This window comes from Esox lucius, chromosome 1 (assembly GCF_011004845.1).
Source record: "Esox lucius isolate fEsoLuc1 chromosome 1, fEsoLuc1.pri, whole genome shotgun sequence".
Lineage (NCBI taxonomy): Eukaryota > Metazoa > Chordata > Actinopteri > Esociformes > Esocidae > Esox > Esox lucius.
Genome location: NC_047569.1, coordinates 7,725,271 through 7,738,879, shown reverse-complemented (window position 1 = coordinate 7,738,879; position 13,609 = coordinate 7,725,271). Strand labels below are relative to the sequence as shown.

Genomic DNA, 13,609 nt, shown 5'->3' with positions numbered 1-13,609 from the left:
TGCCTGCCGCCCCTGGTGGTTTCTTCAATGCTGGTGTGTCAGCTTTCCACCTGTCGGGCTTGGGGCGGGATTTTATTACCAGATATGTGTCGTACAGTAGGAACCCCCACAAAGATTAGGTTATGTAATGAAACAGTCTGAATCACTGTGGCCAAGGCGGAGCTGTGATTCTGTCTCATAGAGAACAGGGCTTTACGTTTGACTTGAGCCCTTGTTTGCCTTGAAAAGTGTGATTCAGTTTAGCATACAGGTAGAGCATGTGACACAAGCGCATATTTGTAGACAAAACCAATTGTTTCCATAGTTAGTTTGCTTGCTCCGGAAGTAAGCGAGCTTGCATTGTTAACTACTATCATTATTCTGTAGCCACTGTTTGATTAACGCCTAACGCTGTTTGAGTGTGGTGTAGGAATTAGGGAATCCAGAAAAAGTGGGCACATGATTACAGTTGTGCTCAATAGTTTGCAAACCATTGGAGAATTGGTAACGTTTTTACCATTTGTAAAGAAAACATGAGTGAGCAGGCAAAACATTTATTTATTTTTCTTATGGGATTCACATTCAACTGTAGGTCATAACAGAAAGGCACAATCATAAAACAAGACATGGTAGCAAAGAAAAAAATGAACTGACCCCTGTTCAAAATTCTGCATACCCTTAGTTCTTAATACTTTGTATTGCCCCTTTTAGCATCAATGACAGTGTGCAGTCTTTTGTAATAGTTGTCTATGAGGCCCGAAATTCTTGCAGGTGGTATAGCTGCCCATTCGTCTTGGCAAAATGCCTCCATGTCATGCAAAGTCTTTGGTTGTCGTGCATGAACTGCACATTTGAGATCTCCCCCAAAAATTTTATAAATGGCTTCATATGAGAAGCCATTTAAATAAAAGACAGCTTTTTTTCATGATCTGTCATATTTTCAAAATCAATGCCAAAATGTCACAATTTCTGCCAGGGTATGCAAACTTATGAGCACAAGTGTACATATGTAGAACGATCAAAATACAAATGATTCAATAACTGCAAAGTGTCATTAACTGTCAAGGCGAAATAAAAAAGTTATAAATAGACAAAAGAGAAAGACCTAGCCTACAGCTGGAAGAAGACAAGAGGAGTTATTGTTGTGGTAGTTTGGCCAGAACAGATAATGAAGTGGAAGTAAATAGGGTTGATTATAGCCAGCAAGTCCAGCAGCTAGACTATTCATCCCCCAAGAGATCACGCGTTTCACCCCATGATCTGTTACAAAGACATCACTGTTTTCACTGACTAGTGATCATCCAGGATGACAGAGGTGGTTGAAAGGTCATCATCCTGCCATTTCACCCTGCCTGTGTTTATGTGTGTTGGTACATGTTCTACCAGCCTGTGGGGACCATAAATCCTGACTGGGATAAAAAAAAAGGTAAATGTGACCCTGTGGGGACTTTTTGCTGGCCCTCATGTATATTTTATTTTTTTCACTCCAGTGGTTTGGTTTAGGGTTGCATTTGAGGTTGGGGTTAGTATCAAGGTGAGTGGTGGGGAGTCAGGAATGAGGGTTGGATTTACACTGGAGGTTCCTGTTAGGGTTCCTGTTAAGGTTTAGAGTTATAAGAAGATTTTGTTTTGGATTAATGCCTGGGTTCCCCACAAGGATAGCAAAACATGAAAGTGTGCATGCGTGCCCATGTGTCTTTGTCTCCATGTGAACACAGGCACATTCTGTTCTCACCCCCATTTTCTTTTCCATTCCTCTCAGATCCCTACTTTCCTCCCTCCCAGGCCTCTCCACTGTCTCCAGATGTCGTGCTTTCTGGGATCCTGTCAACAGCAGGCCCCCTGATGTCCTCAGCCATCCTCTTTCTTTCTTACTTTTTCCAAACTCAGCTACCACTCTACCAAAATGTTGATTTCTCATCTTCTTTCATCTCTATTCCCTACTCACTTGTGTACTCGTCCATCTTTGAACATGCGTACTCACTTGTGTACTCGTCCATCTTTCCCCCCTTTTCCTCTTCCTTCAGGCATTAAGCCCCCTGGTGCCAGGCCTGGTCAGTTACCTAGATGATGCCTCTCTGAATGAGACCCTACTGGGTGCGCTTGTGGACGTGTCACAGGCTAGCCCCGCATCCCTGGTCCCCTTCCTGCCCGCACTGAGGATTGTGGGTCAGCAGTTCCCATCTCTCCTCGGACACCTGGCCAAGATACATGGAGCCGTAGGCATGCTTAGTGAGGTGAGAAGACTCCAGTACTCCTTTCTTGCTACCTTCATCCTGTCATATTGTTCTTTTTTTTCTCTCTACCCCTCTTTTATCTTGTCTTCTCTCTCCTTTCTCTTACCCTTTCTCTATCTGCTTCTCTTTCTTTTTCTGAATCGCTGTCCCTCTTCTCTATAAATCTTTGTCTCTCTCTCCCTCCCCTCTGCTCTCTCATATTCTGCCTCTCCATTGTCATTGTCAACTTTTGCTTCCCCTCTCTGCTATCTCTACATCAGTGTTGATGCAGACGACGGAACTCACTGTGCCAGTTCCACTTATGTCAGCTTGGTTGGTTTGTCTATAAATTCACACGCACACACACACACACACAAACACTCACAGTTACAAACACACACACAATTACACATACACTCTTTATAAAATTGCTGTCGGCCACTGCCAGAAAGCATCAACCACTACGGCACCAATTTTTCCCGTCCACTTATTCCTAATCATCTTTAGCCTGAGCGTTCATGTTATCCTTATTGTTTTATTTCGTGGCTTAGGGAGACATCCAACCATAAACAGTCAGTTAAGGTGCTCATATCACAGCCTAGTAAAATCTAGTTATGCTTGGAATGACGGCGTCAAACTCACAGCAGTTTATTTAGTTTGGTTAAATACAGTATGATGAGCCACAGGACAAGTATGTTCTGGTATCATGCCATCTTCTCACGTGGGCCAACTCTAAACAAAGCTCAGTTAACATGCTAAGCCCTCTGTGTCGCGGCACACTTTTTGAAACATTGTCTGTGGATTTCATTTGTTTGTTCAGGTGAACATTGTCTTAGTGTCAAGGGATGATTTCCACAGAAACTGATAATGAGCATGGTTGTCTAAAAGATGATTAGTGAATGGGGCCTTTTGAAGGAACACCAAGGGGACAAGCCTGTCCCAGCCTGTCCTACCTAATATATGCCTGCATATACAGTGGGGAGAACAAGTATTTGATTCACTGCTAATTATGCAGGTTTTCCCACTTACAAAGCATGTAGAGGTCTGTCATTTTTATCATAGGTACACTTCAAGTGTGAGTGACGGAATCTAAAACAAAAATCCAAAAAAATCACATTGTATGATTTTTAAGTAATTAATTTGCATTTTATTGCATGACATAAGTATTTGATACATCAGAAAAGCAGAACTTAATATTTGGTACAGAAATCTTTGTTTGGAATTACAGAGATCATACGTTTCCTGTAGTTCTTGACCAGGTTTGCACACACTTCAGCAGGGACTTTGGTCCACTCCTCCATACAGACCTTCTCCAGATCCTTCAGGTTTCGGGGCTGTCGCTGGGCAATACAGACTTTCAGCTCCCTCCAAATATTTTTTCAGGTCTGGAGACTGGCTAGGCCACTCCAGGACCTTGAGATGCTTCTTACGGAGCCACTCCTTAGTTGCCCTGGCTGTGTGTTTTGGGTCGTTGTCATTCTGGAAGACCCAGCCAACTTCAATGCTCTTTCTGAGGGAAGAAGGTTGTTTGCCAAGATCTTGCGATACATGGTCCCATCCATCCTCCCCTCAATACGGTGCAGTTGTCCTGTCCCTTTTGCAGAAAAGAATCCCCAAACGGTTGGGATGGTGTTCTTGGGGTTGTACTCATCCTTTTTCTTCCTCCAAACATGGCAAGTGGAGTTTAGACCAAAAAGCTCTATTTTTGTCTCAATAGACCACATGACCTTCTCCCATTCCTCCTCTGGATCATCCAGATGGTCATTGGCAAACTTCAGACGGGCCTGGACATGCACTGGCTTGAGCAGGGGGACCGTGTTTGCGCTGCAGGATTTTTATCCATGACGGCTTAGTGTGTTACTAATGGTTTTCTTTGAGACTGTGGTCCCAGCTCTCTTCAGGTCATTGACTAGGTCCTGCCGTGTTGTTCTGGGCTGATCCCTTACCTTCCTCATGATCATTGATGCCCCATGAGGTGAGATCTTGCATGGAGCCCCAGACCGAGGAAGATTGACCATCATCTTCTCATCATCTCATTTTCTAATAATTGCGCCAACAGTTGTTTGCCTTCTCACCCAGCTGCTTGCCTATTGTCCTGTAGCCCATCCAAGCCTTGTGCAGGTCTCCAATTTTATCCCTGATGTCCTTACACAGCTCTCTGGTCTTGGCCATTGTGGAGAGGTTGGAGTCTGTTGAATTGAGTGTGTGAACAGGTGTCTTTTATACATGTAACGGGTTCAAACAGGCAGAGATGGGGACAAGTCACACATGGTCAAGTCCAAGCAAGTCTCAAGTCTTAACCATCAAGTCTCGAGTCAAGTCTCAAGTCACAGTTCAGATAAATCAAGCAAGTCAAGTCAAGTCAAGGGTTCACCCTAAGCAAGTCAAGTCGAGTCCTTAAAAGTTTCAAGTCAAGTCAAGTCACAGTACTAAAGAGATGAACACACACACACACTGTCCTCTGTTTCTGACGTGCGCTCGGTGCGAACCTCGATTTCAAAATCAAATATTTTTCTCTTCCGCGGTACAATTTTTTGGGGGGACAAAGCGGAGGGATCTTGAATCAGCCTGAAGGGGTTGTATTCGCTATAACAACCACCTCGCTATACCTTATCCCCCTTATTACATGGCTACCTACCAAATAAATCAATAATTGGCACAAAATATTAGAATCCTGCTGCGTCCATAGCAATGCGCTGTTTTTCATGGCAATGGTCTGTTATCAAGAAATAACACGCATTCTGCACTGGAATTCAGCCAATCCATGTAATAAGGGCTAATAATAACAACCTTATAAACTAATTATTGTGATTGAAAAACTGCCTAATATGTAATTACGCTGTAATTATTCTTGTCTGTATGAGTAAAAAAAAAAACTCTTCGAAATGTTTAGGTGCTAGTAATCACATCGGCGCCTCCATGTTAGCCTTTCATGCAGTACAGTTAACTGTTATGGTGTAAGCACAATGCTTTTAAGTTTCCACACGCAGTCCACAAACACTTGAAAATGCGCACATTTAATACAGACATAGCCTACGTGTAATAATATACATGCCCGCTCATTTTAAGATGCCCATCAACATTAAAATTCAGGCTATGCCACTGTTATAGTCAAATTCCCTTACATCTATTTACCAGACGTATTCAGTAATGATAATGGTCACATTTCTAACAAGAAAAAAAAACAAAACATAAAATGCAACCAAGGCCAAATTCTGACAAACAAAAGATGAATTCATTACATTAGTAACTTAATCGTTATAGATCTTAGTGAAACTGAATATAAAGAGATTACTTTCTTACCTTTCCTTGTGGTTCTTAAAATGACGAATGAAATTTGACGTTGTTGCATATTTTGCATCTGGCAAATCTTTTTTTATTCACACGGTCCAGTTTAAAGTCCTTGTATCCAAATGATACTATTTGTGGAGCTGGACTAACGTTACTGTCTGCCATGTTTGGCGCGGTTTGAATTGTGCAGCGTTAAAGGCACATATGCTGATTAGTAGTGCTGATGTCACAACATATAGAATTATTTTATTGCTGTTTGTTTATTATAAGTTCAAGTCATTGTCGAGTCTTCCACTTCAAATCAAGTCAAGTCTCAAGCAACTTGTTCTTAAGTCAAAGTCAAGTCAAGTCATTTTCATACTTTAATCAAGCAAGTCACAAGTCCTGAAAATTATACAGGTAATGAGTGGAGAACAGGAGGGCTTCTTAAAGAAATACTAACATGTCTGTGAGAGCCATAATTCTTACTGGTTGGTAGGTGATCAAATACTTATGTCATGCAATAAAATGCTAATTAATTATTTAAAAATCATACAATGTGATTTTCTGGATTTTTGATTCCGTCTCTCACAGTTGAAGTGTACCTATGATAAAAATGACAGACCTATACATGCTTTGTAAGTAGGAAAACCTGCAAAATCGGCAGTGTATCAAATACTTGGTCCCCACTGTACATACATACACTAATATTCATAAATGTGGGTTCACTTAGAATTGTCCATGTTTTTTAAAAGGAAAGCAAGTTTTTTTGTCCATTTAAATAACTTCCAATTGATCCCATATACTGTATAGACCTAGTTAATGTTGCAAATTACTATTGCAGCTGGAAACTGCAGATTTGTTATGGATTATCTACATAGGTGTACTGGGGCCCATTATCAGCAACCATCATTGTTCTGTTCCAATGGTTCCAAAAGGTATCTTTCTAAAAGGCTAATTGATCATTAAAAATCCTTTTGCAATTATGTTTGCACAGCTGAAGCGATAATACTGGCCTTCATTAGACTAGTTGAATATCTGGAGCATCAGTAATTGTGGGTTCAGATACAGGCTCAAAATGGCCAGAAACAAAGACCTTTCATCTGAAACTGGTCAGTCTGTTCTTGTTCTGAGAAATGAAGGCTATTCCATTCGAGACATTGCCAAGAAATTGCCAAGAAACTGAAGAACTTGTGCGTGGAATTTCACTCTAATTTATTTGTCCTCTTGCATAAGTTATGCCTCCCACACCTCTTTCTATTCTGATTAGAGCCAGTTTGCACTGTTCTGTGAAGGGAGTAGTAGAAAACTTGCACAAGATCTTCAGTTGAACATCACTAGTTTGTGCAGAAATTATCGCACTAATTCAACTAATTTCACTGGTAAAATCACTAACACCTGTATTTCATGTCACAGTGCTTCACTCTGATGTAGGTAACGTTATGTGTAGGCACCGGCCAGTTACCTAGATGGAAAGATCATTAGTCTCTGGGACTGCAAGATTTCTTTCATTGGTTGTCATTTTGGGAGATTTGTACAGGGTAAAATAGATCTTGAAGGAAAGGCTATCACTCCATTTTGCAACACAATGCCATACCTTGTGAACTGCGCTTGATTGGAGCCAATTTCTTCCTGGTATTCTGTCTATAATGGAGTTGCCATCACAGTCACCAGATCTCAACTCAATTCAGCTGTTGTGGGAGCAGCTTGACCGTATGGTATGTAAGAAGTGCCCATCAAGCCAACCCGACTTGTGGGAGGTGCTTCAGGAAGGATAGGGTGAAATCTCTTCAGATTACCTCAACATATTGACAACTAACATGCCAAAGGTCTGCAAGGCTGTAATTGCTGCAAATAGAGGATTCTTTGACAAAAGCAAAGTTTGAAGAACACAATTATTATTTCAATTAAAAATCATTATGTCTAAGCTTGCCAGTGATTATATTTCCTATTTATATTGCTATATTTCCCCTCCAAGAACTGCCACCTTAACGTGGTGGAGGGGTTTGAGTACCCGAGTGACCCTAGGAGCTATGTTGTCTGGGGCTATATGCCCCTGGTAGGGTCTCCCAAGGCAAACAGGTCTTAGGCGACGGGTCAGACTAAGAGCGGTTCAAAACCCCCTAAATGAAGAAAAACATTTTGAGTACCGTGACGTCGCCCGGTATGGCGCAGCCGGGGCCCCACCCTGGAGCCAGGCCCGGGGTTGGGGCTCGTATGCGAGCGCCTGGTGGCCGGGCCTTCCCCCATGGGGCCCGGCCGGGCTCAGCCCGAACGGGCGACGTGGGGCCGCCCTCCCGTGGGCTCACCACCCACAGGAGGGACCATAAGGGGCCGGTGCGAAGAGGATCGGGCGGCAGTCGAAGGCAGGGGCCTAGACAACCCGATCTCTGGACACGGAAACTGGCTCTAGGGACGTGGAATGTCACCTCGCTGGCGGGGAAGGAGCCTGAGTTAGTGCGTGAGGTTGAGAGGTTCCGATTAGAGGTAGTCGGGATCACCTCTACGCACGGCTTGGGCTCTGGAACCACACTCCTTGAGAGAGGATGGACTCTTCACCACTCTGGAGTTGCCCATGGTGAGAGGCGGCGGGCTGGTGTGGGTTTGCTCATAGCTCCCCAGCTCTGCCGCCATGTGTTGGAGTTTACCCCGGTGAACGAGAGGGTCGTTTCCCTGCGCCTACGGGTCGGGGATAGGTCTCTCACTGTTGTTTGTGCCTACGGGCCTAACGGCAGTGCAGAGTACCCGACCTTCTTGGAGTCTCTGGGAGGGGTGCTGGAAAGTGCTCCGACTGGGGACTCTATTGTTCTACTGGGGGACTTCAACGCCCACGTGGGCAACGACAGTGACACCTGGAGGGGCGTGATTGGGAGGAACGGCCCCCCGGATCTGAACCCGAGTGGTGTTCAATTATTGGACTTCTGTGCTAGTCACAGTTTGTCCATAACGAACACCATGTTCAAGCATAAGGGTGTCCATCAGTGCACGTGGCACCAGGACACCCTAGGCCGCAGGTCGATGATCGACTTTGTTGTCGTCTCATCTGACCTGCGGCCGTATGTCTTGGACACTCGGGTGAAGAGAGGGGCGGAGCTGTCAACTGATCACCACCTGGTGGTGAGTTGGATCCGATGGCGGGGGAGGAAGCTGGACAGACTCGGCAGGCCCAAGCGTACTGTAAGGGTCTGCTGGGAACGTCTGGCCGAGTCTCCTGTCAGAGAGATCTTTAACTCCCACCTCCGGCAGAGTTTCGACTGGATCCCGAGGGAGGTTGGAGATATTGAGTCCGAGTGGACCATGTTCTCCACCGCCATTGTCGAAGCGGCCGCTCGGAGCTGTGGCCGTAAGGTCTCCGGTGCCTGTCGAGGCGGCAATCCCCGAACCCGGTGGTGGACACCGGAAGTAAGGGATGCCGTCAAGCTGAAGAAGGAGTCCTATCAGGCCTGGTTGGCTTGTGGGACTCCTGAGGCAGCTGACGGGTACCGACAGGCCAAGCGGGCTGCAGCCCGGGTGGTTGTGGAGGCAAAAACTCGGGCCTGGGAGGAGTTCGGTGAGGCCATGGAGAAGGACTATCGGCTGGCCTCGAAGAGATTCTGGCAAACCATCCGGCGCCTCAGGAGAGGGAAACAGTGCCCTACCAACGCTGTTTACAGTAGAGGTGGACAGCTGTTGACCTCAACTGAGGATGTCGTCGGGCGGTGGAAGGAGTACTTCGAGGATCTCCTCAATCCCGCTGACACGTCTTCCATTGAGGAAGCAGAGGATGAGGGCTCAGAGGTGGACTCGTCCATCACCCGGGCTGAAGTCACTGAGGTGGTCAAGAAACTCCTCGGTGGCAAGGCACCGGGGGTGGATGAGATCCGCCCTGAGTACCTCAAGTCTCTGGATGTTGTGGGGCTGTCTTGGTTGACACGCCTGTGCAACATCGCGTGGTGGTCGGGGACAGTGCCTCTTGGATGGCAGACCGGGGTGGTGGTCCCTATTTTTAAGAAGGGGGACCGGAGGGTGTGTTCCAACTATAGGGGGATCACACTTCTCAGCCTCCCCGGGAAAGTCTATGCCAGGGTTCTGGAGAGGAGAATACGGCCGATAGTAGAACCTCGGATTCAGGAGGAACAGTGTGGTTTTCGTCCGGGCCGTGGAACACTGGACCAGCTCTATACCCTCTACGGGGTGTTGGAGGGTTCATGGGAGTTTGCCCAACCAATCCACATGTGTTTTGTGGATTTGGAGAAAGCATTCGACTGTGTCCCTCGCGGCATCTTGTGGAGGGTGCTTGGGGAATATGGGGTCCTGGGTCCTTTGCTAAGGGCTGTCAGGTCCCTGTACAACCGAAGCAGGAGCTTGGTCCGCATTGCCGGCAGTAAGTCAGACTTGTTCCCAGTGCATGTTGGACTCCGGCAGGGCTGCCCTTTGTCACCGGTTCTGTTCGTAATTTTTATGGACAGAATTTCTAGGCGCAGCCAGGGGCCGGAGGGTGTCAGGTTTGGGGACCACACAATTTCGTCTCTGCTCTTTGCAGATGATGTTGTCGTGTTGGCCCCTTCTAACCAGGACCTTCAGCATGCACTGGGACGGTTTGCAGCCGAGTGTGAAGCGGTGGGGATGAAAATCAGTACCTCCAAATCTGAGGCCATGGTCCTCAGTCGGAAAAGGGTGGCTTGCCCACTTCAGGTTGGTGGAGAGTGCCTGCCTCAAGTGGAGGAGTTTAAGTATCTAGGGGTCTTGTTCACGAGTGAGGGAAGGATGGAACGGGAGATTGACAGACGGATCGGTGCAGCTTCTGCAGTAATGCGGTCGATGTATCGGTCTGTCGTGGTGAAGAAAGAGCTGAGCCGCAAGGCGAAGCTCTCGATTTACCAGTCAATCTACGTTCCTACTCTCACCTATGGTCATGAGCTTTGGGTCATGACCGAAAGGACAAGATCCCGGATACAGGCGGCCGAAATGAGCTTTCTCCGCAGGGTGGCTAGGCGATCCCTTAGAGATAGGGTGAGAAGCTCGGTCACCCGGGAGGAGCTCAGAGTAGAGCCGCTGCTCCTCCACATCGAGAGGGGTCAGCTGAGGTGGCTTGGGCATCTTTTTCGGATGCCTCCGGAACGCCTTCCTGGGAAGGTGTTCCGGTCCCGTCCCACCGGGAAGAGACCCCGGGGAAGACCTAGGACACGCTGGAGGGACTATGTCTCCCGGCTGGCCTGGGAACGCCTCGGTGTCCCCCCGGAAGAGCTAGAGGAAGTGTCTGGGGAGAGGGAAGTCTGGGCATCCCTGCTTAGACTGCTGCCCCCGCGACCCGGCCCCGGATAAGCGGGAGAAGATGGATGGATGGATATTGCTATATTTCCCCTTCAAACTAATTTCATGTATGTTTGATTAAAATATGTATGTTTTCATTAAGTGATCCCAACTTTTTGAGGTGTATCACTAACCCTAACCTTATCACTTGGTCACTTAGTCCTTGTTTTTGAAAGAAAAGCTTATTTCTTTTACAATAGTCATTTACAACATTAACAATGTCTACACAGTATTTCTGATCAATAGGATGTAATTTTAATGGACAAAAAATGTGCCTTTCTTTCAAAAACATGGATGTTTCAAAGTGGAATAGCATTACCATGATAGGGTGCACATGGTCTGCAACAATGCTCAGGTAGGCGTTACATGTTATAGTAACTATCCACATGAATGGTAGGACCCAAGGTATCCCGGCAGAACATTGCCCAAAGAATCACACTGCCTCCATCAGGTTGCCTCCTTCCCATAATGCATCCTGGTGCCATGTGTTCTCCAGGTAAGCAACAAACACGCACCCGGCCATCCATGTGATGTAAAAGGAAATGTGATTCATCAGACCAGGCCACCTTCTTCCATTGCTCTGTGGTCCAGTTATGATGCTCACGTGCCTATTATAGGCACTTTCAGCAGTGGACAGGGGTCAACATGGGCACCCTGACTGGTCTGCGGCTAGGCAGCCCCATATGCAACAAACTGCAAAACAGTGCGTGTTCTGACACCTATCAGTACCAGCATTCACGTTTTCAGCAATTTGAGCTACAGCAGCTCGTCTTATGGATCGGACCACACGGGCCAGCCTTCACTCCCCATGTGCATCAATGACCCTTGGCCACCCATGACCCTGTCGCTGGTTCACCGCTTTTCCTTCAAAATTATCAGATTCTCTGGTTTTACTATTCATAGCTATGTGTTTGAGTAAAACGAACATTTTTGTTTTATTCTACTGACAATATTACTCCCAAATTCCAACTACAAATATTGTCATTTAGAGTATTTATTATGTAGAAAACAACAACTGGTCAAAATAACAAAAAAAGATGTATTGTTTTCAGACCTCAAATAATGCTTAGAACACAAATTAATATTAATAAAAAATAAAAAAATACTAATGTTTTAACTTAGGAAGAGTTCAGAAATCAGTATTTGGTGGAATAACCCTGATTTGTTATCACAGCTTTCATGCGTCTTGGCATGCTCTGCACCAGTCTGTCACATTGCTGTTGGCTGTCTTTATGCCACTCCTGGCACAAAAATTCAAGTAGCTTGGCTTTGTTTGATGGCTTGTGACCTTCCAACTTCCTCTTGATCAAATTCCAGGTTTTCATGATTTCACCTTGATTGACCTGGCTGTGTGGCATGGAGCATTGTCCTGCTGGACTAACCAATTCTCAGAGTTGGGGAACATTGTCAGAGCAGAAGGAAGCAGGTGTTTCCTGAAGCATACCCAGATCATCACTGATCCTCTACCAAATTTCACAGTGGGTGCGAGACACTGTGGCTTGTAGGCCTCTCCAGGTCTTCATCTAACCGTTAGACGATCAGGTGTGGGCAAAGCTTTTTTCTAGCTTTGCATGACTTCAGCCCTGCCCCTAGGAGCCTGTTTCGAACCGTCTTCGCCATGCACTTCACCTACGTTTGTTGAGTGACATTCGAATGAGTTGACGGTCTGTGGACAGTCATTTTCACCCTCTGCTAGTCTGTAGCTTTGTTGTCCCCCGTCTTTCATATTTTCAGGATGGATGCAGCCTGACGCTCACTGTATCACTTTGACAGTAAAATCTGAATTGAACCGTTCTTTTCCTCACTCAAAGCTTTTCTTTTCAACTCTTTTCTCATGCTGAATAGTTATTATTTTATTCAAATGACCTTTGAGGACCTACTTGCACTGTTTTTGTCATCTATCTGGTCCTATTGCAAGAGGATAGTGATGACAACAGCAGTGGTTTTTATACTTCTCCTCATTAAATTAGATTTGGTTCAGGTAATCACCTAATCAGTACCTCATTAATTAAAATGAGGTGTGCCTGTGTTATAATTTAAAAGATACTGGAATGGAATGGCTGCCATACATGTAGAGATGCTGATTTAAGAATAATTAGGAGTGGTCTCTTAATTTTTTCCAGATTTTTTGTACCAGTCAAAAGTTTGGATACACATTTGCTTGAATGGGCAAATGTGTACCAACTTTGACTGGTACTGTATTTACTTTTAAAACACATGGGCTCAATACATTTGGGGGTGACATGGAAAGGCTTGATATACCCTGTGCTAAGAAGGACTTAGCGTATCCTTGGTGAATGTTAATGAGCACAAACCGCTTATGCAGGCATGTCACTTTACCACTCAGCCTTCGTAGCTGATGCGTGGTGAATGTTCCAGGTGCGTAATGGCTGTCACCTGTCCCAGGTGGTGTTTCATGCTGAAAGCTATCGGTTCTAGATGTTTTTGCCAAGTTCAGCCAGTCCATTCCTCTCGACGATAAAACACTGACTGATTGATGCTGAGACAGACACTTGAACCTAGTGATTATGTGACTCACGCATGCAAAATGAGGTGTCTGAGGTGTGTTTTCAGTCCTTTACAACCTTTTGGAATGGCTCTCTCTCTCTTCTCTGGGTTTAAATACATATGACTGAGGGGAAAAGCTTGGAACTAGAGCCAGCTGTTGCATTTGATTGTTAATTGTGATGTTTCCCTAGAAGCTATGAAAAGGAAAAGCCAAAGCTCCACGCAGGGAATGCCGGAAGGTTTGTCACGATAGATCCAGAATCGCAGCAGGATTCTGCTCATTCTGCAAGGCAAACACACACACACAGACACAGGAGCGTGCGTGCTTCCCAGGAGACAAGGAA

General features: G+C 45.7%; 1 protein-coding gene across 1 annotated transcript in view; it reads left to right on the top strand.

Moving 5' to 3' along the window:
- veph1 (ventricular zone expressed PH domain-containing 1) overlaps positions 1-13,609 on the top strand; it is a 167,046-nt gene that overhangs the window by 79,046 nt on the left and 74,391 nt on the right. The window contains exon 6 of the mRNA XM_010899975.3: positions 2,007-2,216. Within this exon, the coding sequence (XP_010898277.2) occupies positions 2,007-2,216 (210 nt within the window). The remainder of the gene's footprint in view (positions 1-2,006; positions 2,217-13,609) is intronic.